Source organism: Oncorhynchus tshawytscha, linkage group LG06 (genome assembly GCF_018296145.1).
Source record: "Oncorhynchus tshawytscha isolate Ot180627B linkage group LG06, Otsh_v2.0, whole genome shotgun sequence".
In the NCBI taxonomy this organism is placed as follows: Eukaryota; Metazoa; Chordata; class Actinopteri; order Salmoniformes; family Salmonidae; genus Oncorhynchus; species Oncorhynchus tshawytscha.
The window spans coordinates 67,226,108-67,252,388 of NC_056434.1; the positions used below are offsets into that span (position 1 = coordinate 67,226,108).

The 26,281-nt window shown below is 43.0% G+C and overlaps 1 protein-coding gene across 26 annotated transcripts in view; it reads right to left on the reverse strand.

Moving 5' to 3' along the window:
- LOC112252949 (collagen alpha-1(XIII) chain) overlaps positions 1 to 24,955 on the reverse strand; it is a 113,919-nt gene extending 88,964 nt beyond the window's left edge. For 4 of the 26 annotated variants that reach the window (XM_024424681.2, XM_024424675.2, XM_024424673.2 and 1 more), the window contains exons 1-2: positions 24,082 to 24,954; positions 19,566 to 19,635 (exon numbers count right to left, since the gene is read on the reverse strand). In XM_024424681.2, the coding sequence (XP_024280449.1) occupies positions 19,566 to 19,635; positions 24,082 to 24,378 (367 nt within the window). In that variant the 5' untranslated portion in view covers positions 24,379 to 24,954. Of the gene's footprint in view, positions 1 to 19,565; positions 19,636 to 24,081 lie in introns of all 26 variants that reach the window. The other 22 variants (XM_024424683.2, XM_024424684.2, XM_024424680.2 and 19 more) reach the window with 12 other exon arrangements.
- Positions 24,956 to 26,281: the final 1,326 nt, after the last annotated feature.

The following is a 26,281-nucleotide window of genomic DNA, read 5'->3' on the forward strand; positions in this document are numbered from 1 at the left end:
ACTCTGGAGCTCTGTCAGATGGACCATTGGGTTCTTAGTCACCTCCCTGACCAAGGCCCTTCTCCACTGATTGCTCCGTTTGACTGGGCGGCCAGCTCTAGGAAGAGTCTTTGTGGTTCCAAACGTCTTCCATTTCAGAATGATGGAGACCTCTGTGTTCTTGGTGACCTTCAATGCTGCACAAAATGTTGAACCATTCCCCAGATATGTGCCTCGACACAATACCGTCTCGAAGCTCTTCGGGCAATTCCTTCGACCTCGGGGCTTGGTTTTTGCTCAGACATGCACTGTTAACTGTGGAACCTTATATAGACAGTTGTATGCCTTTCCAAATCATGTCCAATCAATTGAATGTACCACAGGTGGACTCCAATCAAGTTGTAGAAACATCTCAAGGATGATCAATGGAAACAAGACGCACCTGAGCTCAATTTTGAGTCTCATAGCAAAGGATCTGAATAGTAATGTAAAAAGGTATTTCTTATTTACATTAAAATCTAAAACCTGTTTTCACTGTGTCAAAATGTAATCCATTTTAGAATAAAGCTGTAACAAAATGTGGAAAAAGTCAAGTTGTCTGAATACTTTCCGAATGCACTGTAGACTTGCCATAACAAAGAGGTTGAATACTTATTGACTCAAGACATCTTTTAATTTGTAATACATTTTCTTTATTTAAAAAAAAACATAATTCCACTTTGACATTATGGGGTATTGTGTGTAGCCCAGTGGCAAAGAAAATCTCAATTTAATCCATAACAAAATGTGACACAACAAAATGTGGTAAAATTCAAGGGGTCTGAATACATACTGAAGGTACTGGATGTGTAGCTGAGGGTATTTTTGAAATAAGTCTAGTAAGTGTGAAGACCCTCTAGGACGTCAATTTGTCCCTTTGTCGTTGTTGTCTCAGACCACCTTTCCATACCCATTTATCTAAGCAGGGGTGTAACGCTCGTCGCTGGAATGAGGTGAGGACCAAAGCGCAGCGTGGTAAGTGTTCATCATATTATGTATTAAAACAGAGAACACTAAACAAAATAACCCAATAACGAAACAAAACAGTTCTGTAAGGTGACATAACAGGAAAATAATCACCCACACCACACAGGTGGGAAAAGGCTACCTCAGTATGATTCTCAATCAGAGACAACGAACGACACCTGCCTCTGATTGAGAACCATACCAGGCCAAACACAAAACCACAACATAGAAAAAAGAACATAGATTACCCACCCAACTCACACCCTGACCATACTAAAACAAAGACATAACAAAAGAACTAAGGTCAGAACGTGACAAGGGGAGGTTTCAAACACAATAAAAAAACATAAGTAGCAAGATGTCAAAATGTACATATTGCAGTTATAAAATACTACTGCCATGCTAAAAAGCAGGCCAATGTCTATCCAATTACTTTGAATTGGGAAATTGACAAATTATATGAGATCAGTCAACATAACTATTGAGTTGCTTTTTCTGGAATCGCCAAGTCAATTATGACCTCCCGATCTCACAAATTGTTTCATGTAATTTCCCAACAAGGAGCATGGAGCCTTTAACAGTCAAACCAGGTCCTTTAACAGTCGAACCAGGCATTTTCTCCGTCTTTTGATGTGGGTTTGATGGCAGGTATCTGGGAAGCCTTAGCTCTGTTAACAGGCCTGCAGCCCTGACAGAACAACCCTTTCCCTGGTAAGGGCTTCTTGGCCCTGTAATTGATAAGAGCCCCGTTATATGTTCTGCTGTGTGTGAGAGGGACTGGGGAAATGATTAACCTCGCTTTACGTTTCTGACCTCTACCCTCATCTCCCGCTCTACGCTTTCCCATACCTCCACCACATAGCCTGTCCTGTCCTGTTTCCAAATAGTTCCCTTTTGAGTTTGTTAACAGACCAGGTGTGTAGTGCTGGGGGAGCACGAGAGAGCGGCGCTACCTCCCTTTTTTCAATTTGAAAAAACACAGAAAATTGATTCTCATCCATTTTAAATTCATTTTAATTTAATTACCACAAAAATTCCATGAAAAAAGATAGAATGACAAACCAATCCAATATATAGGCTACAGCAGCCTAGAGATCGGTAAATTGTGGTTTTGTCCCTGTCTTCTCCCTGGCGGTGGCGAGAATGATGAAGAACTGTAGGTTGTGTGTGAAATGCGGAGGCCTGTTAGAGGCTTATGCTTGACAGCTTTGGCCAATCAGAACGTTGAAAGAAAATGTTTATTCACCGTGTCTGCCTTGATGTTCATAAAACGCCACCAACCCCCTCTCGCGCAGTGGAACCCAGAACAATATGTGACCACTTGGTTACGGCGACACCGTTCTACCGAGGACACCCAAACCAGTGGTCACCGCAAAGGCCAAGTTGCTGTAGCCCTGTTTTGATTATTTAGCCAACTGTATATTGACTATTGGTTGAGATGGGAAGGTTGAGGTGGGAAATTGGAAATGTGAATTGGGCCAAGTTGGAAGTAATAATGCCTTTAAGTTATAGTTCTTTGCAATGCATTAATACACCACACCAAAAGCTTGATTTTATGGCTGTTTTAAACAAATTTCCTGCCATTCTACATATTAATAATTTATGTTCTCTAATTGTCAATTGATTTGATGACTTAATCCCTGTAAATAAATTACATGAATTGATAGTTGTGTTCTGTAAATAGGGTATATTGTACACATGAGTTCAAGCTAATCAAATCAAAGTTTATTTAGCGCTCCAATGAATAAACACATCAAGATCTGTTGGCTATGAATAATAGTCCTTCTCATCCCTTATTATTATTACAAATAGAATATTTCTCACAATCGTGTGTCCATCCACGCCTGAGGACGTCGGGAGATGGCGTGGAAACTGGCCACTAGGGGCAACAGTAAGCGCTGTTACCTTCAAGTAGGTTTTGGTTATGCTACTGTGTTGCTAGGGTATCTGCCTCCGATTCCAAAGGTTGCAAGTTCGAATCCAGCGATAGAAAGTTGTTTAAGAGTATTGTTTTAAGCCTATCCCAAACCTTACCCCGTACCTTAACCATTCAGAGTTAATGCCTAACCTTAAGATTCTGCAGTTAATGCCTAAACTTAACCTTACAAACGTCTAAATTTGACGTTTGAGAAACATGGATAAATGTCTAGTTCTCATAACAGAACAGGATATAATAGCATAGCATAGTAGCCCTAAAAAGTTTTTACACCAAAAACACCTCATTTCTAATGAGATTATAGGATGGTTAGCTGAAGCTGAATCGTCAAAATATTCTCATGCACTCAAACTCAACAGAGCCACTAGACATGATTTAAACAAAGAAAGGCTAATTGCTTGTGAACACCATCTGCTCTAATCTGCTCACGAAACAGTCATTCAAGTCGATCGAAATGAATAGGCTATTCCCATGAAACTGATGGAGATCAATCAGGTGATTGACATGCAGACGCAGTTTCACGTGAAGAATTATCATTCACGATGGACATTGATGGTGGCCTATTTTAAAAGTAGGTATACCTAACTTGGTGTTTGAGGGTGTTAAAAATAGAACATGTTCTTGAGACAACATGTGTGGACATAGGCAGATGTTGCAATTGGAGGATGCATTTTATGCATATTCTATAACAGGGCCCTCCAACCCTGTTCCTGGATAGCTACCAGCCTGTAGGTTGGAGTGAAACCCTACAGGACGGTAGCGCTCCAGGAACAGGGTTGGAGGGCCCTGTAAAGATAGGCTACATCTGTCGGTACAAACTTTGATTGAGGAAATGATCGTTGACATGTTTTTTTGCGCTCCCACATCAACAACAAAAAAATGCACTACACCACTATAAGACAAACGGATGGATGGACGGATGGATACCCAGACCCAGCTAGGGATGGCCTTAACAGGTCCTCTGATAATGCAGTCACAATGATAGTCTATACTCCAAATGTGAGGCCTGGATACACTTTTTGTCTCCAATTGTGCCTGAGCAGAATTATGAGGTAACTGGTATCTCATGTAACAATGGAATCCCAGCAATGCAATAGCGTTTCTCAGTTGACCCTGTTAGTCAACCAGGGTCCCCGCTAGGTGCTTGTGGTGGATCAACCAGTGTCCCTGTTAAACGCATAAAGCTCTTCCACATTTTTCTCCTCACCTCAGAGATTTGAGGCTCTAATGTATTTGCAAGACAAAAGGGGAGAAGTAGCTCATACGTGGGAGCAGGAGCATTCTTTGACCTGAGAGGAATCCAAAGCACTCTGGACTTACTTCCAAGTCAAAACAGCAACAAAGCTTTCATTGAAGGTGGAGAGAAGATTGTTTCCTTAAAGGAACCAAAATAATAGCTGGATGAGAAACGGATGTATTAAAACGGAGATGAGATGAATTCCTTGGTCTTTTTTTGTATACGAACCTTCCGATATTTACCTTTTGAAGATAATTGAGTGTTGTGAATAAAACCAACCAACCAACGAACTTACAATAATTTATTTGAATTGAAGTTGTCACACAAACCTGACCTCTCTACTGAGAGTACTCCAATAAGTGCACTTCAGTTGGATCCAGTATGACACCTCATAGGTGTAACTTAGAATGAAACCAACATTATTTTATTATGATTGCAGGAGAAATGTAAGACATGTTCTATTCCTTCCACTGATTCAGCAATAAGGAACTCCTGAAAAGGCTAGAATGTCAAGAGCAAGGGTGACAGTCCTGCAGAGTAAACTAAATTCGAGAGAAATATGAATACCTGACCTTTTCCTTCAATCTCCTTGACTCCAAAGAGGAAACGTTAATATTGTGCCTCTCGGAAGTCCATGGATAGGCCAACTGATAGCTACCGTTCACCCAAAGCATTTTTCTGAATTTAGATAAATGTGAACACTTTACACAAAACAGCTCGAACACAGTCACAAGTTGTACCGACTTCACACGCAATTCAGATCACCAACAAAACAAAGCTACTTGACTGAATTCTGCAGTTATATTTTTGTACTTGTAGTTACTAACATCCATAAGGTACACGTACAAAAGCATCATAATTTGCAGACAACAGATCCACTGTTGTCCAGATCAGATTTTAGTTATTTTATCAACATATTATTTTCTTCAGACCAAGTGTTCTTATGAGGGGGATAAGACACCAACAGTAGATTAATGATGAGAGTTGTGTGAGTGAGTGAGTGAGTGAGTGAGTGAGTGAGTGAGTGAGTGAGTGAGTGAGTGAGTGAGTGGTGAGTGAGTGAGTGAGTGAGTGAGTGAGTGAGTGAGTGAGTGAGTGCTGGACAAGGGAGGGAGAAAACAGAACCACTATCTGATATCTGTCTGATTCAAACATTTTGTAATATACACTGCATACTGTAGACACGTAGATAGACATGATTCGAGGGAGAGAGAGTATGAGAATGTGATTGTACTCTGCCCTTCACAGGGCTCCAGTATACATTCCCAAAGGGTTGTGGGTCATTTTAGGCAACTGGGGGTGGGCAGAGGTCAAAGCGACCCGTAAGAGTTTCTTGGGCATGAAATGGATCCCGCTCCCCTGGACTGGAGGCAGCCCTTTGGTGTCTGTTTGTGATGCAACTTAACTCCTCCCTGTAGCAGGGCCCTGCAAGCTAGTTACTATGTCCCAGGCACTGAGAGGACCACTGCCATGACTGTGATAGGCAGGCCACTAAAACTCTCAGGAGAGACACTCTTTATTTCACACTGGTATTCCTGAAACAATGTGTCACTCTGTGAATATATAGGTACAGTATAGGAGAGAGATGAGTCACCTTCTCTACCCCATTACTGGCCTCTACAAAGATTGGGACTGAGTTGTAGTAAGTGAGTCATACTCATACTCATTCAAGTCAAATCCGGTAACATTGACAATCGTTTCCCTAACTTGTCTAAGTTTACAGTCCTGCAATTAAAATGAGAAGAAGAAGGCAACATTTTTACCAGGCAATATCACTTTTTTTTAAAGTCACCCATATAAAGTGGATGTGTGGGTTATGGTTTTCATATCAGAAGGCAATTTAACATAAGGGGAAATAGCATAAGCCAAGCACCAAGGCTGCCAAAGCAGCAGCTACTCTTCCTGGGGTCCAGCAAAATGAAGATAGTCTATACAATTTTAAAAACATTACAATCACAGATTTCACAACACACTGTGTGCCCTCAGGCCCCTACTCCACCACTACCACAGATCTACAGTAGTAAATCCATGTGTATGTGTAGTGCGTATGTTATCGTGTGTGTGTGTGCGCGTGCGTGTATGTGTGTCTGTGCAAATGTTTGTGTTGTCATTGATTTGACCTTACTTTGAAACGCCTGAAATTTCAGAAACGTAAATAGGTCTCTCTGATGTGACCACCAATATCCATACTTTTAGCCATTTATATATTTCGAAAACCATTTGCCTGTATGCTTAAATGCAGCCCCAGGCACTGGAATTAGTCAGTCAAAAGAAACATAATCCTAAAATTAGAGGGATCACTCCGATTCGGATCCCTTTAATATGCAGTCGATCATTCAAATCCTATTTTCAACACAGGGTATCAGTGTGTCAAGTCACATTCATTGAAGAGCTACATTTACACAGAGCTCCACCTCTAACATAAGAGCAAGCTCCTCCCGAAAGCCTTATTCTTCGGGATATGGAAATAAAGAATTCCCAGTGCTGCTAGCTTTCTGAGGCCCTCCTGTTCCATGGGCTGAAAAGTGGAGAGTACACAAAGTCTGTTCGTATTGACTGCATGGCGCAACTTAGCAACCATTAAATCTCTTGTTTGTTTGAGGGGAAAGCAGTACAGACAACAGTGTACTTTTGGCCCAGATCTAGCATCATATCCTGTACATTATATCCAGTACTCCAGAAGTTGTGTTTCAACATTCCACAGGTTTTCCAGAACTCAAGGCACAGCACTTTTGGTTTGAGGTGAATGGGTAATGAACGATAGGCCTACACATGTCAACAGCACCTAATACGGTAACAACCACTGAAATAAATTCACTGACACAGCCTTATCATCTTGTATATTATACTATCATCATTACCAAGACGTGTCAGACAAGAGAGTGTAAAACAGAAAGTCTTATGTGAAACTTCTCCAGGCCTCAGGAGAAGGGCAACATCCATCATAGTCAAAATGGTAAATAAACCACCCTCTTCCCCCTATTGGATGTTGATGTTTCAGCTGAAGGGATACTGGCAGAGGTATTGGAGGATAGTTCTAGAGAGACTTTTTTCCTTATTCAAGGTTCCAGTCCCTCGCCCAATCAGAGTGTGATGGGAAGCAGATGTCCCACTTCTTCAGCCCCATTAGACAAGAGGAAGACTCATCCACGCTCCTAATAGCCCTTATTGACCATCAACACTCAAGCGCTTTCATTTGGCCAATCCGCTGTCCGAGTTAAAGACGTCAATTCACGCGATCCATCTGCAGGAGGTGGCAGGAAGCCATTCTGATCGGCGCCAGTGTACGGTGTCCCCTCTTGCCCAAACTTTCAACTCCCTAATTATGCCTGAACTCCTAAAGGTAATACATGACCTTTAGCAAATGAGCTACTGAAATTCCAACTACCGTTGCCCTCCGTAGCCGACGAGAGAAATAGGGAAATACAGTTTTCCCTAAATTTCAATGAAATATGTTGCTGTTGGCCGGCGTCCCAGCTCTGTTAACATAAGACCGTGCTCCCTGTGGTACTCTGGCTGTGGTCTGCTCTGATACCCACAGGATGTCTGGAGCGAGCAAAGGGGCCACTGTGAACGGTGCCAACATACAGAGCCCCTTAGGGCCTGGGGCCACACACTCACATTACACATGGTATCACGTTTTGGCCCATTATTGAATAAAGTATCTTCATAAAAATGAGGTAGGTATAATCAAACTCTCTGCACAGCCACAAGGGGCACATTTTGTTGTTATTGTTGAAAAATATATATGTCATGTTGAAGTAGCTCACTGTTGAGGTGGTTAGTTGATATTTTCCATTCATGACACAAGCATTAAAATGGTTAAATGCAACAGGCAGCAAGAACTCTGTAAATCTAGATAAATGTGGATAATCTCCATCGTACAGGGAGAGTAAAATTACTTGACAAATATGTCTCATTATGACTGAAAATGCAGTGTTGTTTTAACAACCAATAACTTTTCATTGATACTTACCACACCTAAAGGGTCCGGCCGTGACGCCAATTAGGACATGATTAGCTTTCCAAGACAGCAGCCTTTCTGTATTCTAAACAGTTCTCAGGCTCTATTATATTTCATGCATAACTCAAAATGATGAAGTTATGAAATTCTCTGCATATACAGATGATGGAACAGATATGGTCCCCTAAAACTCCTTTCCGAGCAGAGCCTGACTTCATAAGTACTGTATTGTCATATCGAATGTGGCTTCCATTTTATAGATTTTCTGTTGCTAGAATAGTTACATTGAAACAAGTTTGACACACAGGGACTAAAAATCGGTGGCAAATGTCTGAGGTTTGTGGTTGTGACCAATGTGTCAGCAGAAACTCAGATACACATATATACACACACACACACACACACACACTGTAGTTTGAATGACTCGTTCAGTGAGCCAAAAAGATTTTATAAGTTCAGCTCAGACCAGTGCCAGCTATATTGCGATATTGGCATTCAAACATGGCTGAGATGTCTGCTTCAAAATCAATGGAAGTAATGTTGGAGCGTTTCTAGCGGATATCTCTGCTTTGTTCAGACTGGAGTCCCATTGTATTGGGAATTCTGCCTAACTTCTGTACCATCTGGAGAACTACTGAACCCGCTCCAAATCCCATAACCGAATTTGAAATTGAAGCGTAGATGTTTGTGTTGGTTGGTCTCCATCCAGAGAAAATGATCAAATTCTTTGCTCTTGCTAAGTTTTACATTTTTAGATCTTCACATGCATAAGCGCATGAATGTTCATAGGCCAAACTTCTGTAATGTTCTCCGGAACACTGGAAAATAGCCCTGGTATTCCAGTATTCCTCTGAGAATGCAGGACAGGAGTTTGAAAATTGTATGGTCAAGGATAATTGAAACTGTGAGAGGGGAGATTTATTTAGGTATACTGCTAGGTCTTTTGCATATCTAATGGCACCTCCATTTCTTTGTTTATTTGTCAAAGTCAATGCAAAATATGCAAGCTCAGTTACATTTACAGTCTACAGCCCTTGGCACGTTCCAACAAAACAAACCATACAGAGATACATTCATGTAAAAAATTCCTTAATGAATCATCTAGGGTCAGATCGCAGCAGAATGGTATTGTACTGTATTGGGTTTTCTACCCACAATTAAACTTCTCCATGCTAAGACGGTGCATTTCTGCTTCCCTAACCAACTAGAATTGTCCTGGAGGCTCAGTGTACTACATCTAATTTCACCTCTATGTATTTCCTGTCATGTTTTTATTGGTAGCAGCACAACTGGTGCTTCTTGGTGGCCAACCCGAGCTGAATGACCATGCATTTCTTAAAGCCTACTCACACAACATACAGATCAAAAGCCAATGTGAAATTGGATACACACAGTGTAGGCCTATATGTACATAGCACCAGTCCTAATTCAGAGTCTGATTCACTGGTATTTATATCAGCAAAACAATCTTCAGATATTGCAGAGAGCATACTCTCTCTATTTGCTCAACCGTTCCTCAAATTCAATACGGAAATAACTGGTAGGAAGGCAAATAGCCATAAAGGCGTTTCCACCTGATTGGAGCATTGGGTTGGCTGTGAAATTTCTACAAACAAGATGCTAACAAGTTTAGGATGTGACTGTTCGGTTGGAGATGGAGTAGTGGGATCGAGTGGCAGCAAGCTCTTTGGTCAGGACCAGACTTATGTAGAAACCAGATGGTCAGCTAGCTCCACTGTGCTCTGACTGCTCTCTGTCCACCTTTCTCCCTCATCTAGTCTCTGTCTGTAGCAGGCGACAGCCCTCCCCAAGTATGGCCACACACTGGCAGCTGCGCTGAAAACTAATCACAGGCGAAGAAAGTGGATCCGCCAACCCCTCTTCCTGTCAGCAGGGATATCAAGGTGAACTTGGGGACTCCTTAAATAACCAGCCCCACGACCTCTTCACCCCCACCCCAGCGCAAAGATTAGATGAAACCTCTTGTTTATAAGGGCAAACAGGGGTCTTGTTGAACTACATTATCATCTACAGGGAGAGTTTCAATTTTCTTTTTTTAAAGAGACTCTGGATTCACTGGCTTTACTGCACCGGGTTAATTTAGGTGCCATGTGTGTGCTCACTCCCAGCGTCTCGCTCTTTCTCCCTCTCTCTCTTTCTTTCTGCTGCTCTCTTTCTCACTTGCTCACTCTAAAACTCACTTGTTATGGCCATCACATGGTTGGAGAGGTACTTATCCAATAGAACTCAAAGTATTCTTAAATGGAACAGTGCAGTATCCCTCAGGGCAGTTGTCTTGGGCCGCTACTCTTGATAGTCTTTCATGGTTGAGGGTTGAGAAGAAATGTAAAACTTCTCTTGTAGTCTTTTTAAGAAACATTTTTTGTGTTGAAAATGCCTAACCATTTGTATAATCTATTTGCATACACTTCAAACAGACATACATACATACCCCACCAGACGCACCACTATGGGTTTCTTCACTGTACCCAAACCAAAAACAGATTTAATGAGTCGCGCAGTTATGTATAGAGCCATGTCATTGTGGAATGCACTGCCACCAGAGGTTACACAGGCAAAAAGCAACATAAAAAACATATTGCATCTCTCTGCTGCTCTCTCTCTCCCATTCTGCTGAACACCCTCTGCTGATCTCTCTCTCTTACACACACTCTCTGCTGCTCTCTCTCTCCCATTCTGCTGATCTCTCTCTCTTACACACACTCTCTGCTGCTCTCTCTCTCCCATTCTGCTGATCTCTCTCTCTTACACACACTCTCTGCTGCTCTCTCTCTCCCATTCTGCTGAACACCCTCTGCTGATCTCTCTCTCTTACACACACTCTCTGCTGCTCTCTCTCTCCCATTCTGCTGATCTCTCTCTCTTACACACACTCTCTGCTGCTCTCGTCTCCCGTTCTGCTGATCTCTCCCTCTCTCACACACACACACACACACACACACACACACACACACACACACACACACACAGGAGCTGCATTGGTCTGTCAGCGAGCGTGCTATAGGCATGCGCTGAGTGCCCAGCATGCCAGTTAGTCAATGAGCGCCACTACCCTGAAGAGAAACTGGCACTGGAGCAACACTGACAAGTGTTTGTACCTTGGGCAATAAAAAAGTCAATGTTTGTACATAGCGTTATCTCCCCAAGTGGTCCTTCACCTCCTCTAAACAAGTCCAATTTAGATTCATGGACAAGCATGCTAATGTAGACTCAATAGGAATGGACTGTCTTTCCAGAACGCTGACACATTTTGTACTTTAAACATCTGAAAAATAACAACTAAAATAACAACAATATAAATACAAATAAACTCTCTTAATATCATAAACAAAATAATACAAGGAAATAAAGAATATGCATTATGCTAATGTATCACATGGGGGTAATGTTGGAGAGAGCTCTGTCGGTGTCATGGAGAGATTTCTGTCGGTGTCCTGGAGAGAGTTCTGTGTGTGTCGTGCAGTGCTGTGCGTTGGTCTTCATGCCCGGCCTCAGGCCAGATAGTGGCTGTGTGAAGGACAGTGGGTGGCAGCGCCTGCCTGCCTGGCTGGCTCCCTCATTGCCCTGGACTCTGTGGGTGGCGTGGGTGGTGAAGGGGTAGAGCATGGGTCAGCTAAGCCAACCATGCCAGGCTGCCAGCCCTGTGGCAAGGGGTTCTGATTACACCCTCTTCTGTCTCTGGATATGGATTCCCCTCGGACCCCGGCCAGGTAAACTGTCAAAGCCCGCTTCCCCCCTCTCGGGATGCAGGCTTTAAAGGCCTTTATCCTCTGCCGCCTTCCTGCTATCCCCCATTCCCCTTTTTCCCCTGGATTAATCCTCCCAGATGGATGGGACAAGACCTTGTGCCCTGCTCTTTTCCAAAGCAATGTGGAGATGATAGATCCACTCTGGCCTGCCTGTCCCAGGATGTTGTCCAACCAGTGGCAGTGACATGCTCTTCCAAAGATAGAATCCACCCCCTTTACCCTTACATACACCCTCCCATCCCTCCTAGCTCAATGTTGGTCACGGTTGTGATTTCAAGCCACAAACCAGCTAAATCCAGGGAGTTAGCTTCTTTGGTGAAGCGGAAATGCAAATGACAAGAGGGGGAGGGGTGGGCTCGCTCGCTCTCTTTTCTCTTTTTGCGGACGTTAGATCCAATGTGTTGATTCAAGTCAGCTCTGGGGTCAACTCTTGGAACAAGGGCCTGGATCAATCTCCCTGTCACAGACATTTTCCTACACTTTGACAGACTATTATTTACTTGTATTCATTCGGTACAAAATATATATATATACACACACACAATATAGTTATAATGATTGAAATATTGATATACATGTATACATGAATGTTATTAATTTGCTACAAACGTGCACAAAGTCACCATATCGCCATGTGCAACTCCTCTGACGGCATAGACATCGATGTCAACACCGGTGACGGCAGAGCCGATAGATACTCACGCACACATTTTTACACCCATAAATCAGAGGGCTAACATACACACGCTGTATCGTCCGCGCATGAAACAACACAAATGCTTCACTCCCTTTGTCCCTCTGTTTATCTGACTGTGACATGAAACTCCCTGCTGTCCCTGTTACCAAGATCATCTCACATTAGCATTATGCTGATGAGCATTTCTCCTTGAATTACCTGTACATTTACATACATTTGAGAATGTTTTATTTTCATATTCATAAAATCATATTTATGCAACTGGGGGACTTCACTGTGATAATCAATTCACCACAGCTATGTGAAATAGTTCAGCTAACACATTTCCAAAAATCCAGAATAAACACCACAAACATCCAAGCCATTACAAATAACAATGTGTGAATGACCAGCCAACCAAAACAACAGTCTCAGAGCCGAGGGCTTTGTGAAATACGTTAATCCATGCTGCTAAGAATACGACTATCGCTCTATTTGGCGTTGGTCAATATGTGACCATTAACATGAGGTAATGGGAAGGTGACACATGGGTCTTACTGACCCCCTCGGCATGTTTCGCCATGGCAGCATGTGATGCTTATTAGACACTCAGGGATGTACAGTACACATCTCCATTGGCCATGTCTGACTTTTTATATCCAGGAACTTGGTATTAGACAACATTAGAGAGTCGTCAGTGTTATAACGGCAATGAGGAGTTGAGTCACAAATTGTTATAAAAATATATCCTAATCATGATACTTAGCGTAAATGAAAAGTGAAATGTTTAAAGCATGCTAACTACCCAGCTCCGTTTAGCATGTCCCACGAGAGGATCTTTTTTTTCAACTTCTCACAAACATGTCAAGCCGTAATTAATGCCTCGTGTCCTTCGAGTGAAGTACTCACTCTGACCACAGTTCAACAGATTCCACTCAACAGCACACCGTACATACATCATTTACCACCTTTGCGCCAAAGGGACAACTATGCAGACTTTACAATGATACGTTCCTTTCAGTCATGTGAAGCTGACAACAAGGTCACAATCAATCAAATACTACATCTGTTGACGTTTGAGGGACAATTGGAGAGCTCTTCAGGACGAAAGCGTTCCTCTTCAGTCAACATAGCAACCACTACTTAAATAAACAAAAGAATTGGAGCCATGTGGACACTGTGTGCCACCCTGATTGGCAGGTCCAGGATGGACACTGGGAGCACTGTATAGCCATATTTTCACTGTCTTCAGGAAGTATTCACACCCCTTGACTTGTTCCACAGTTTGTTGTGCTACAGCCTGAATTTTAAATGGATTAAATTTAGATTTTTTTTGTGTCACTGACCTACACACAATACCCCATAATGTCAAAGTAGAATCATGTTTTCAGACATTTTTACAAGTTGATTTAAAAATGAAAAGCTGAAATATCTGTATTCAACCCCTTTATTGTGGTAAGCCTAAATATGTTCAGGAGTAAAAATGTGCTTAACAAGTCACATAATAAGTTGGACTCACTCTGTGTGCAATAATAGTGTATAACATGATTTTTGAACAGCTACCTCATCTCTGTACCCCAGACATACAATTATCTGTAAGGTCCCTCAGTCGAGCAGTGAATTTCAAACACCGATTCAACCACAAAGACCAGGGAGGTTTTCCAATGCCTCGCAAAGGGCACCTATTGGTAGCAGACATTGAATATCCCTTTGATCATGGTGAAGTCATTAATTACACTTTGAATGGTGTATAAATATACCGACTACAAAGATACAGGCGTCCTTCCTAACTCAGTTGCCGGAGAGGAAGGAAACAACTCAAGGATTTCTCCATGAGGCCAATGGACTTTAAAACAGTTACAGAGTTTAATGGCTGTGATAGGAGAAAACTGAGGATGGATAAACAACATTGTAGTTACTCCACAATACTAACCTAATTGGCAGAGTGAAAAGAAGGAAGCCTGTACAGAATAAAAAATAATCCAAAACATGCATCCTGTTGCAACAAGGAATAAAAGCAATACTGCAAAAGATGTGGCAAAGCAATTAACTTTTTGTCCTGAATACAAAGTGCTATGTTTGGAGGAAAATTCAATACAACACATTACTGAGTACCACTCTATATTTTCAAGCACAGTGGTGGCTGCTTCATGTTGACAGAGCTTGAAGAACTTTGAAAAGAATAATGGGCAAATGTTGCACAATCCAGGTGTGGAAAGCTCTTAGACACTTACCCAGAAATACTCACATCTATAATCTCTGCCGAAGGGAATTCTACAAAGAATTGACTCAGGGGTGTGAATACTTCATGTGAATTAGATATTTCTGTATTTAATTTTCCATAAATGTATTTTTTAAATTCAGGCTGTAGCACAACAAAATGTGGAATAATTTAAGGGGTATGAATACTTTCAGAAGGCACTGTACATACACATATCCCACAATGCATTGCTTCAGAATCCTGGTGGCAGGCTGCAAAGGGACAACAACCACACTGTCCCGATGAACCAAACCGGGGTATCTGTCATTGTTAAAGGGCGACTGCACTTCCTGATTTGGCCTTGTTTTTCCTCAGTGACCATTAAGAATTGCTAGCAGCCATTACTGAAGAGAAACAAGAGTGGTCTTGGAGGTGTGGTTTGATGTGGGTGTTTCTTGGGTGTGCCTTTGCCATTCAAGTTGAGGACTTCTCCCCTCCTGACTGACTCACCATCTCGAGATAGTCAGCTAATTCAGTTCCATGTGTAGGCTAAAGCCTGCGCTGACCTTGTGTTTAGCCAAGCTGACAGCAGCTAGCTAGCATAGCTTGGTGATAGCTACAGCTGGCTATCCTATCTCGCGTATATTTCTCTGTCAGTGTGAAAACGATATAAACTACAGCGAGTGTAATGCCTGCGGTCCTCAGTCAGCTCAGCTGTCCTACAACATAATATGCTGGCTAGTTTTGTCTAGTCTCATCTCTCCTTATGTCCACTGTTAGATCTTTCCCGGAAGACAAATCCCATAACTAATATCCCTATAGGTGTAGGCTACATGTGGACATTACACAAACATCGTCCAGATTGACTGTATATACATCAACAACAAAAGATGTATGGATGTGTTCGTGTTACAAAGACAAAACATTTTCTGATTAAAATATCATATTGATGTGCTTATAAAGACTGATTTCCTACACTTAACCTAACAAATCAAAATATGTTGTGTGTAGATTACAACTTCAGTTGTCTAACCAGAACTAGAATGGCATTTCCATTATTATGATCTATTTTCCCAAATCTAAGGATTTGTCTGTGTAACACCCTGACACGCACAGCTCGCTGGGTGAGGTTCTGTCTTCAACTCTCCAGTAGGTGATGAAGTCCCTTCCATCTACGTAATGTATTACAGGTTATGGACTTCTGCACTCAGGTGGCAGGAGGGGTGGAGTGGTTGACACTTCATCCTGGATATGAAAGAATTTGCCTCACGGTTCCAGCAGAACTACAATGACATTCAGTCTCATGGGATGGGTGGCCAAAAATAACTAACTGAAAGCCAAACCCCCAATATGACCATATTGAGGCATATGTCACGGTGCTTGTATGGCTATATGCTACATTTTTAAATGTAACCTTTATTTAACTAGGAAAGTCAGTTCATGACAAATACTTATTTACAAATGACGGCCTAGAAACAGCGGGTTAACTGCCGAACGACAGATTCTTACCTTGTCAGGTCGGAGATTCGATCTAGCAACCTTTCGGTTACAGGCCCAACGCTCTAACCACTAGGCTACCTGCCACCCCAAAGTTTAGTTCCCTGACCGGGAATCGAACCCGGGCCATGAGAGTGCCGAATCCTAACCACTAGGCTACCTGCCGCCCCAAAGTTTAGTTCCCTGACCGGGAATCGAACCCGGGCCATGAGAGTGCCGAATCCTAACCACTAGGCTACCTGCCGCCCCAAAGTTTAGTTCCCTGACCGGGAATCGAACCCGGCCATGAGAGTGCCGAATCCTAACCACTAGGCTACCTGCCGCCCCAAAGTTTAGTTCCCTGACCGGGAATCGTACCCGGGCCATGAGAGTGCCGAATCCTAACCACTAGGCTACCTGCCGCCCCAAAGTTTAGTTCCCTGACCGGGAATCGTACCCGGGCCATGAGAGTGCCGAATCCTAACCACTAGGCTACCTGCCGCCCCAAAGTTTAGTTCCCTGACCGGGAATCGAACCCGGGCCATGAGAGTGCCGAATCCTAACCACTAGACATGCCACTGCCTACTTCATTTGTTCATTTATTAAACAAGACAGCTCGTGGTCCAGTGCCTTTATCACAGTCAACACACCTATATTTAAGCTTTAATTAGCTTTATTTTGTTATAATTTTTGGGAGGGGCAGCCAAATCTCTGCAGGCCCACCCACCAACAAATGTCTGGCTATGCTACTGTTTGGAACTGTTGTCTTCATACACTGACAGCTTAGGTCAGCAAACCAAAAGTACATTTTCACATGAAGTATATTCAGGAATGGTTAGCCTAATGTACTTAGAAAACATACATTTTGAGAAAATGTTGAAATACTTCCAAAATAAAAATGGAAACAAGGCCTCAGATGTACATTTAACAGCAGTTTTCGAAATGAGTGACCAGCAACTGCCAAACAGTCTGCCCAGGCCATAAAACACAAGCCATCTGGGATGGCTCCAGTTAAAAGGCTCTCACACCTGAAAAGAAAGGGTTGCTCTCAGAAGCTCTGACAGCGCGTCCACCTTAACTGGTTTTCACGGAACCTCCGAAGACACTTACCGGTCAGTTAAGACCCTGACATCCTATTGACAAGACCAATTAGCACTAATGTGTGTACGCTCTCACCTCCGCTGGTTCTCACAGGCCTGTTCCGCATAGGCCCACTCATTCACAAACACACACATACACACACACTCTTTACTACTTAATGACTGACACCTGGGGGCTTGAGCAGAGAAACAGCAGGTGGGCTTAGTGACAGAAGAACCTTTACCAATACAAGTGTTCCATCTGCTCCTGCCACACCCTCTACTGCTCATCCTGTGTCTCCTTGACCTGCTGCCACTCCCCCAGTACTCTCTCCCTCTCTCTGTGTGTGGGCGGCGAGAGGTGTGCTGGAGTCAGAGCAGATACCCACCAGCTGCAACCTGTTCCATAATCAAGACCTCTACAAATACTCAGCCCTGCCACTTCCACACTGCCAGATCGTAATCTCTGCTCAGTCAGTCTACGTTTCTATCTGTTTGTTACTATTTAGATCCTGTTATCCTGTTGCACCTGTTTTCCTTGCCTCACGCTGTTTTCCTCTCCGCTACAGTTCCGCCCGCTCTGACTCTGGTCCCTGTCTCCAGTTCCACGTATCGTCATCCTGCTACTCTGTCCTGGATTCCCCACTCTACTGCTCCCTTGGATTCCCATCCGGACCTGCTTACCCTGTTCCAACCCCTCTTGTTCCAGCCTCAGCCTCTGCACCTGGTTCCCTGCAACCCACCCAAGCTTCCCCTGACAGGCACTCCATCTTCCCCCTGTGTTTCAATAAATACCTTGGTCACTTCATCCCAGTTTTCTCTTCTGAGTGTGCTCTTGGGTTCCCCTGTTCCATTCCGCGTAACAACAAGTTTTCCTTGTCAGATACGATGCTTCATGTTTGCTAACAATCCCAATTAAGATGTTCCAGAATGTTTGGTACTCATGGAATATATGCCGTAGGTGCATAACTCTCTGTGGCATAGGTTTCCAAAGGACGAAATACGAATGCTTTTTCTTGACAGTCATTGCTGTTCCGTTCAGTCCACCCGCAGTCCACCATACTATAACTACAGGGTTAGTTGTGTAGCGGATGTGGCTAGTTATCAGTGGGCTGCCGTGCCCTGTCGTGCAGCCAAGGAATGCCCTCGTCACACCAGCTTGCATCATGACCCAACGGGACACAAAATGCCTACGCCGCCAACCACTGCCAACTGTGCCCAAAATACACCTACACCTGTCGTCATGATGAAGCTAGCCTGAGGGCACGTGCAAAAGGATAGCAAGATTTGGCATGTACAGTATCAAGTGTAACCATAGTATATACCAGTAAAACCTGTTGGATCCTTGCATCTGTCGCCCCTCCTAAAACTCAGACAATGAATCCTGCATTGTGCGGCAGTGCCATAGCTGCTGCATCAATAAAATCCTCCCTTACTTGCTTTGATCTTGGTCTGACTTTTCACCCTCCAACCTTGCTGTGACGTTTTTAGTGTTTGCATGGTTTGCTTCGTATCTCTAATGGCTGTCAGTTACACACGTTCAACAACAGAAGCATGCACAAACATGCACACAAGGTATCCGTATCCAACATCAATCAGCATTGAATCATAAAAGTGTCCTTACGCGCACAGAGTGCTATTAGGCAACTGAGATAACCTCATTTAAACTCCTTCTCTCATCGTCCACGTATGGTATTAGTGTTGCACACTATTCCCATTGACAACCTAAGTGCAGTGAATGACCACAATCAAATATATAACACGAATAAAGAAAATTGTTGAATGAAATGTTGCTACAGCAATACCATTATACAAAAAAATACATGCTATTAGAGATGTTTAAAGATCCTTGTATGGTAGCCTGAACCCAGATCTGTTTGTGCTTTTGCCTACTCCATTGTCATTGTCTACAATTCCATAAGAAGTCGGTAAGAGAGCAGAAGCAGACTGGCACCAGGCCACACAGATCTCACCATCCCTACTCAACCCTCCACCCTACAGCAGCGGTTTGCCAAATGTAAACGCCCCTCCCACGCTTACATATTCAGGGTAGTGACCCATTTAAGCAGGGAAAACTGAGCTCGCCCAGAGGGGTGAAACCAAAGCGGGATTTGAACAGCACAGATTAGTCGCGGTGGATAAAACCCTTGATTACGCCTGAGCACAGCTGTAGAGGTGTGCTGGAATCAGTCAAGTGTGAGGGATCGGAGATGAGAGTTGGCAGGACAGAGGCTTAGGCTTACCTGGTGGACAGACGCAGCTATGGGGTGCTTCTCTGGCCTCTCGTGTTTTGGGAAGTCGAGCTGCCAATTTCTGCACGTGGGGAAAAAAACGGAAGAGAATGTTAGTCTGTGGATGGTGATGAATCAGAGATCAAAAGCACATCAACCTAATTATCAAATGACAAAGACCCCTCTCGTCTTTAATCAAGGTATCAAAGTTTGACAATGTGACCTCATTAGATAAACAAACACAGTTTGCTTTTCAACCCTAAACTAACACAGAACTTCCAGTACTGTCCCACTGCATAGCAGTCAGGGACATTCATAGTACGTACTATCAGAGGCATGCCACGTGTGCTGTTTAGAGGCCTCAAACAGGTGCTGGAGTTGACATGTTATAGTTATGAGTGTTCTGTAATTCTAAGCATCGGGTACAGTAAATGTACTGTGGATGTTACCTCAATGTTCCTATCCGGCCTCTAACCAAGATACTGCACTAGAGACTCTGGAATGGAGCAAACTGGCCATGGAAAAGGGAATCCATTCTTGGTATCAACTTAAAATTTATGAATGTGTTATAGCTCTTCCGTACATATCACTGACTCAGGTCAGCATGGGAATACGCGGTTACGGTCATGTCAAGACAGCCAGACATGCTCCTAAAATGTGGCTGGCTGGCTGGTTGGCTCCAGATAGAATAGGGTTGGAAGTAAAGCGCTCCGTCATACAAAACTCTCATGCGAAATCCATCTCAAACTGGCTTTTGACATATTTCTCTAAACCGACTTTAAATTAATCATGAATGGGTCCAGGAATGTATTTAGTTGATACTGGCAAGCCTTTCTCTCAGACTCAGCTGGAGATCTCTTTAAAAAAAGACCAGCCACAATGAGAGATACATGTTCTCCAGGCATTTTCTCTACTGATCTCTGAAATGCCAAGCTAAACTTTAAATAAACGAAATACCAACATTTCTAAAGAATTCTCCCACCTGGATAATGGAAAGAAAATAAGACAATGCGTAGTGCTGATGGTCCTGAATCTCATCTGTCACATGACACTAAAAGCTTCCGAAACCACATCAAAGGTCACAGTTGACAACCACAGCCACTTTAAATCTCAATGAATAGAGAAGTCTGCTGGGAGAAGAAAAATATGTAATTACAGGACTTCAAACGACCAATATTAAGCAAATTTACAGGCATATCTTTATTTAGATTAAGAATGAATAGGGTGGTCTCTTTACTAGCAGACTGACTTGAGAGTGATAACAGGCATCATGATTTGGATAGACGGATGGTGAGGTGTTATGGTGCAGACATGGCAGCTGAGGCTCTCTCTCCTTTTGGGTTAAGGGGAGAGAGAAAGGGAGGGTAAAGAGGAAGGTACATTCTCCGCCTCTCTGCCTCCCCACTTTAATGGTAACCCGACGCCAGAGTTTTTGATCTGGTTTTAATATTCTATTTTAAAAAGGATGACAAAACATTTTACAATCCCAAAGTCAGATTAATATTAAGACCCTCTGACTTTGCTGCCCAGGGGCCCTGCAATGGAGGCTCTATAATGAGCGCTGTCCTCCTGTCCTGTGGCTACATCTCTGTTACTGGAATGAGGGACTTTGGGGCGTATTCTCCATAGCTCTGCTGTGAAACCTATACCCCACTTGACTCTCACTGATTTCTCTAACAGACGTGCCATTAACACATTGATATCATCAGTCACATGGTCTTAAATCATTTAACACCAGGACATAAAGTACATTACTGGTCTTTTTGTTCTAATCAACAATCTTTGCGTTGTTTCCATGTGTCATAAAGAGATGAATCTCCACACTCGTTTGCCCTCTATAAATTCTGCTCCCTACGGACCCAATGGACACGCCAAAAGATCCACAGGTGTAGATTGTTAAATGAGCTGTAAAAGGAACTTCTTTGCTTGCTGAAGGACCCTAACTCTACCATACACACTTAGAAAAAAAGGGTTCCAAAAGGGTTATGCAGCTGTCCCCATACGAGAACCCTTTTAGGTTCCAGGTAGAACTATTTCGGGTTCCATGTCGAACCCTCTGTGTTCGGGTTCTCCTATGGGGACAGCTGAATAACCCTTTTTGGTTCTATATAGCACCTTTTTCCCCCTAAGAGTACACATCTACAATACACAACATTTTCCTTAGAGCCTGTGGTTGTTTGGAAATGGCTCGGTATCCAGAATATTGATATACAAGAAGAGAATTGTAAAGTGATTCCATAATGCAGAAAGTCAAAGAGTTCATTCTTATCCACTTCTGCAGAAGTCTCAGCCCCGATCCTTCACTTAGACCTGAACCCTCTTACTGCTAAATCCCCGTGAGAGGTTGAGCTCCGGTCTCGGCCTCAGCCCTACAGTATATGGCCTTGACTCTATCATGCAACTTTACTCTGAGAAAGCACAGAGGCGTCCCCTAGAGTGTGTTGTTTTTATTACCTTGTCTTATTAGTGCATGGAGCATTTATCCCCGCTACTCTGCTGGCGCATTCTGCTCTATCGGACTGCAGCAGTAGATTACATGCAGAGAGATGGCAGGTGGCTGTGTGCTCAGTGCTCAGCAATGGTCTGGCTGCCCAGAGCACCTCAACACCACATCTAGTTTACACACTGTGGGGTGACAGACCAGCAGGGACCAGAGCGAGGAAACCCGGACAAGGGGAGACGTATTTCTCACTTTTCTACACCTCGGAATCTGGACTGAAACTCACACGAGCTTGAAAAGGGAGAAATGTGCGCTAGGCCTCTGTCAAGCCTACGGAGAACACTTTGTGGTCAATTTTAATGTTGAACAGGCCAGTTTTAGGGTGATGTGTTCAGGGGGTGTCAGAGCATTTTTGGAATGAGTGTCTCTCAAGACTCTTGATTTGTGTTTCAATCAGTGGAATAAATGTTATATTTCTACAGGAGTGGCTTAAACTGCATAGAAATGAAGCTGACAAGTCATTTTTACCATACAGCTGTGCTTTTTCAGAGCAATAAAGAGATACATATTTCTGTATTCTGCTCTGTATAATATTTGAGCAACAAAAATGAGAGTACAAAAACATGAACCACGTACATTATCCAATAATGTATGCGATATTACCTCAAAAATCTGAATGTGAATAGTGAGTAATAATTTAGGCCTGTGCAGCTACATTTTCCAGAGAGGATTTCAACGTGTACTAGATTATTTATTTTTTTAACGGTTGGAGGCTCTGGAATGTGTTGTGTGAAACAAAAAAAGCGGTCACATCTGCTGTTCCGTCACATTAATAATGTGAATTTATATAAACAGATCTAATCAGCGAGACTGGAGGAAGATTATGGTTATGATTATGGGCCCCACCAGCTCATTGCTACATAGCAGATATTCACTAACTACAAGAATGATAAGCAATGTATCAAACCTATAAGATCATTGGGTATTTGTGACATGCACAATGTCAAGTCGGCCAATTCCAAAAGCTGATATTCACTTGTAGGCTCTCTTTTCTAACGCACCGTGAGAGGTTTCGCTCTTATTCATCTTGGATTTCAAGGATACAATCTGTGTTGTTCATTTTCTATAGGAACACATACATTTGTATCCTAAAAATAGAGTGTGGTAACCATGATTGCAGTGGGTAAAAAGAGTCTTCTTATGCACTGCAGTCTCTACAATAAGTGCATTTACAATGATGTCCCGAGTAAAAGTGGAGGGGAACATAACAAACAAAGGTAGGCTAAAGTAAACAAGGGAAGGGAAAACAGGGGCACTGCGGGACTTCAATCACAAGATAAGGGGTTGTTGGTATAGCTGTGGAAGTGGTTAATTAAAGGCCAGCGCAAGGGCGCGTTGAAAAGCAGATTTTAAAACAACAGACGGGATCCCAGGGTCATTCACAGCCCTGTTATCTAAACTATGGTGATGTCCCAAAGACGTACGCAAATTCTCCTCCCATTCGGTTTCAATTTAGGGATAAACTAGACTTTGAACTAAAGCCAGGATGCTATGGATGTGACGCGCTTTTCCATGCATGTGCTATTCCATCGGAATCTAGAGGTAGCCAATGAGAGTGCATGTGATTAAATGCAATATTAAATGTATGTATCCGCAAATGAATATCTTTCTTGCTAAAAAGTATTATAAACAAACTTATTTGTACTTTGGACATTATATTCTCGTGCATGTTAACATGAGCAGCTGGTCTAATACCAATCGGAACTGCCGCGGCTTCAACCACTTATGGAATGAGTGAGAGACATCGATATGCGGGGTAGGCTACACATCCTATTCATGCCCTTTAAAATAAGATATGTAAACAAAATACACAATATGATTTTTAGAAAGTAGGCTCGTCAATATTTTCAGTAGCATGACCAAAGGAATGAATAAATAGTAATTTAAAATGTTTCCCCACAGGTGTGAAAAACATTTTCATAACCTATAGCCTAATCATTTGAACAATGGTACAGTAAGTAAGCCTACAAAAGTAAGAATATGGATAAATACATGTTTAATGTGGAATAATTTGACCATAACCCTTACCTCTTCCAGAATCTGATCTATTCGGCCAAAGATAACTGGTTCCACCTGCTCGAGTGAGATCCACGCGGAGAGCTGCGTATCTCTCTGTTTTTCCAAGTTTAGGATCCTGGACTGAAGCTCCGAGGTTCTCAGGTAAACGAGAATGCAAAATCCAAGAGACAATACAGAGAATAAGATGCCGACAGTTATACCTGACAAATCTTTCCAATTCCTCCAAAAGCGTTTTTTGCAAGGGTGCTCACTGCAAGTCCTGCCTACACTTCTACCAGCAACTCCCCACTTTTGATCTTCTTCCATGTTTGTTGTGTTTATTAGATTTTTATCCACAACGAAATTCCAACATTCATCGGGAGAAAGGTGAAAAGCGAATTGTAAGGGATATATATCCTTGCGACCTAACTTTTGACAGGGGAGTTGCCTTGGGCAAGTTGCAGCTGTCCTCTTCTCCAACCACCTTACTATATTCAGATGAGTGTCTATATCAAAGTATTATGAGACATTCTGTAGATTTAGATCAATCAATCAGTCATGTCCGATTTGAAAGGGAGCTTTATTCATTTGCCTTGTGGTTCAGCGTTGCCATTTGACAAGATCTTCAAAGCGGTCCTGCAGTGTCCCAGACGACAGTCTCTATCTAGCCTTCTATCTCTGCAAGATCACCAGAGCGCTCGCTGAACAGCTGAAACCCGACCCACTCACTCGCCTCTGCTCTAAAGTGGTTATCGTGGGCCTTTTGCGCCACTGTAGAGTTAGTTGCCTACATGCTCCTCCTATTAGTTGATTTAGGCTAAATGTCGGGGCGGGATTCACGTCGGTGTTGCTGCCCCAGTTGATCCAGCACTAGCGGAGGATATTTTTAGGTCTGCACAGTCTAGATGCGAAGGGAACACGCTAACCCCTTGCTCACCGAAGTGCACGTTATAGACTCTTCCTCATGAGTAGTCCGTTTCTGTCTGTCGAAGAGTAGGAAATCAAGCACTCAAGTTCTCTTAAATAGGCCTATAAGGTTAATCGAATTGCCTACGGATTTTGTTGGCCTATGCCGAGCCCTATGTTTGATTAAAATGAAGGGGAATTCCAACACCAACCTGCAACCCTGTCACTGTTCAAAGGTATTCTCCTTCTCAGGTGTGTTCCAACTGTCATGTTTCTTCACACATTAAAGTAACTATTGTAACAATAAGGCCCTACCTGAACCACTTCCTTATACACTATATATACAAAACTATGTGGACACCCCTTTAAATTACGTTGCTGACAGGTGTATAAAATCGAGCACACAGCCATGCAATCTCCATAGACAAACATTGGCAGTAGGTTGGCCTTACTGAAGAGCTCGGTGACTTTCAATGTGGCACCATCTTAGGATGCCACCTTTTCAACAAGTCAGTTTGTCAAATTTCTGCCCTGCTAGAGCTGCCCCGGTCAACTGTAGGTGCTGTTATTGTGCTGTTATTGTTATCGCGAACTGCAATGCCAAGCGTCGGCTTGAGTGGTGTAAAGCTCGCTGCCATTGAACTCTGGAGCAGTAGAAACGCATTCTCTGGAGTGATGAATTACGCTTCACCATCTAGCAGTCCGATGGATGACTCTGGGTTTGGCATATGCCAGGAGAACGCTACCTGCCACAATGCATAGTGCCATATGTGCAGTTTGGTGGAAGAGGAATAATGGTCTGGGGCTGTTTTTCATGGTTCAGGCTAGGCCACTCAGTTCCAGTGAAGGGAAATCTTAACGCTACAGCATACAAAGGCATTCTAGACAATTCTGTGCTTCCAACTTTATGGCAACAGTTTGGGGAAGGACCTTTCCTGTTTCAGCATGACAATGCCCCCATGCACAAAGCAAGGTCCATACAGAAATGGTTTGTCAAGATCGGTGTGGAAGAACTTGACTGGCCTGCACAGAGCCCTGACCTCAACCCCATTGAACACCTTTGGGAATGAATTGGAACGCAGACTGCGAGCCAGGCCTAATCGTTCAACATCAGTGCCCGACCTCCCTAATGCTCTTGTAGCTGTATGGAAGCAAGTCCCTGCAGCAATGTTCCAACATCTAGTGGAAAGCTTTCCCAGAAGAGTGGAGGCTGTTATAGCAGCAAAGGGGGGACCAACTCTATATTAATGCCCATCATTTTGGAATGAGATCTTCGAATAGCAGGTGTCCACAAACCTTTGGTCACGTAGTGTATCTGTTTTGG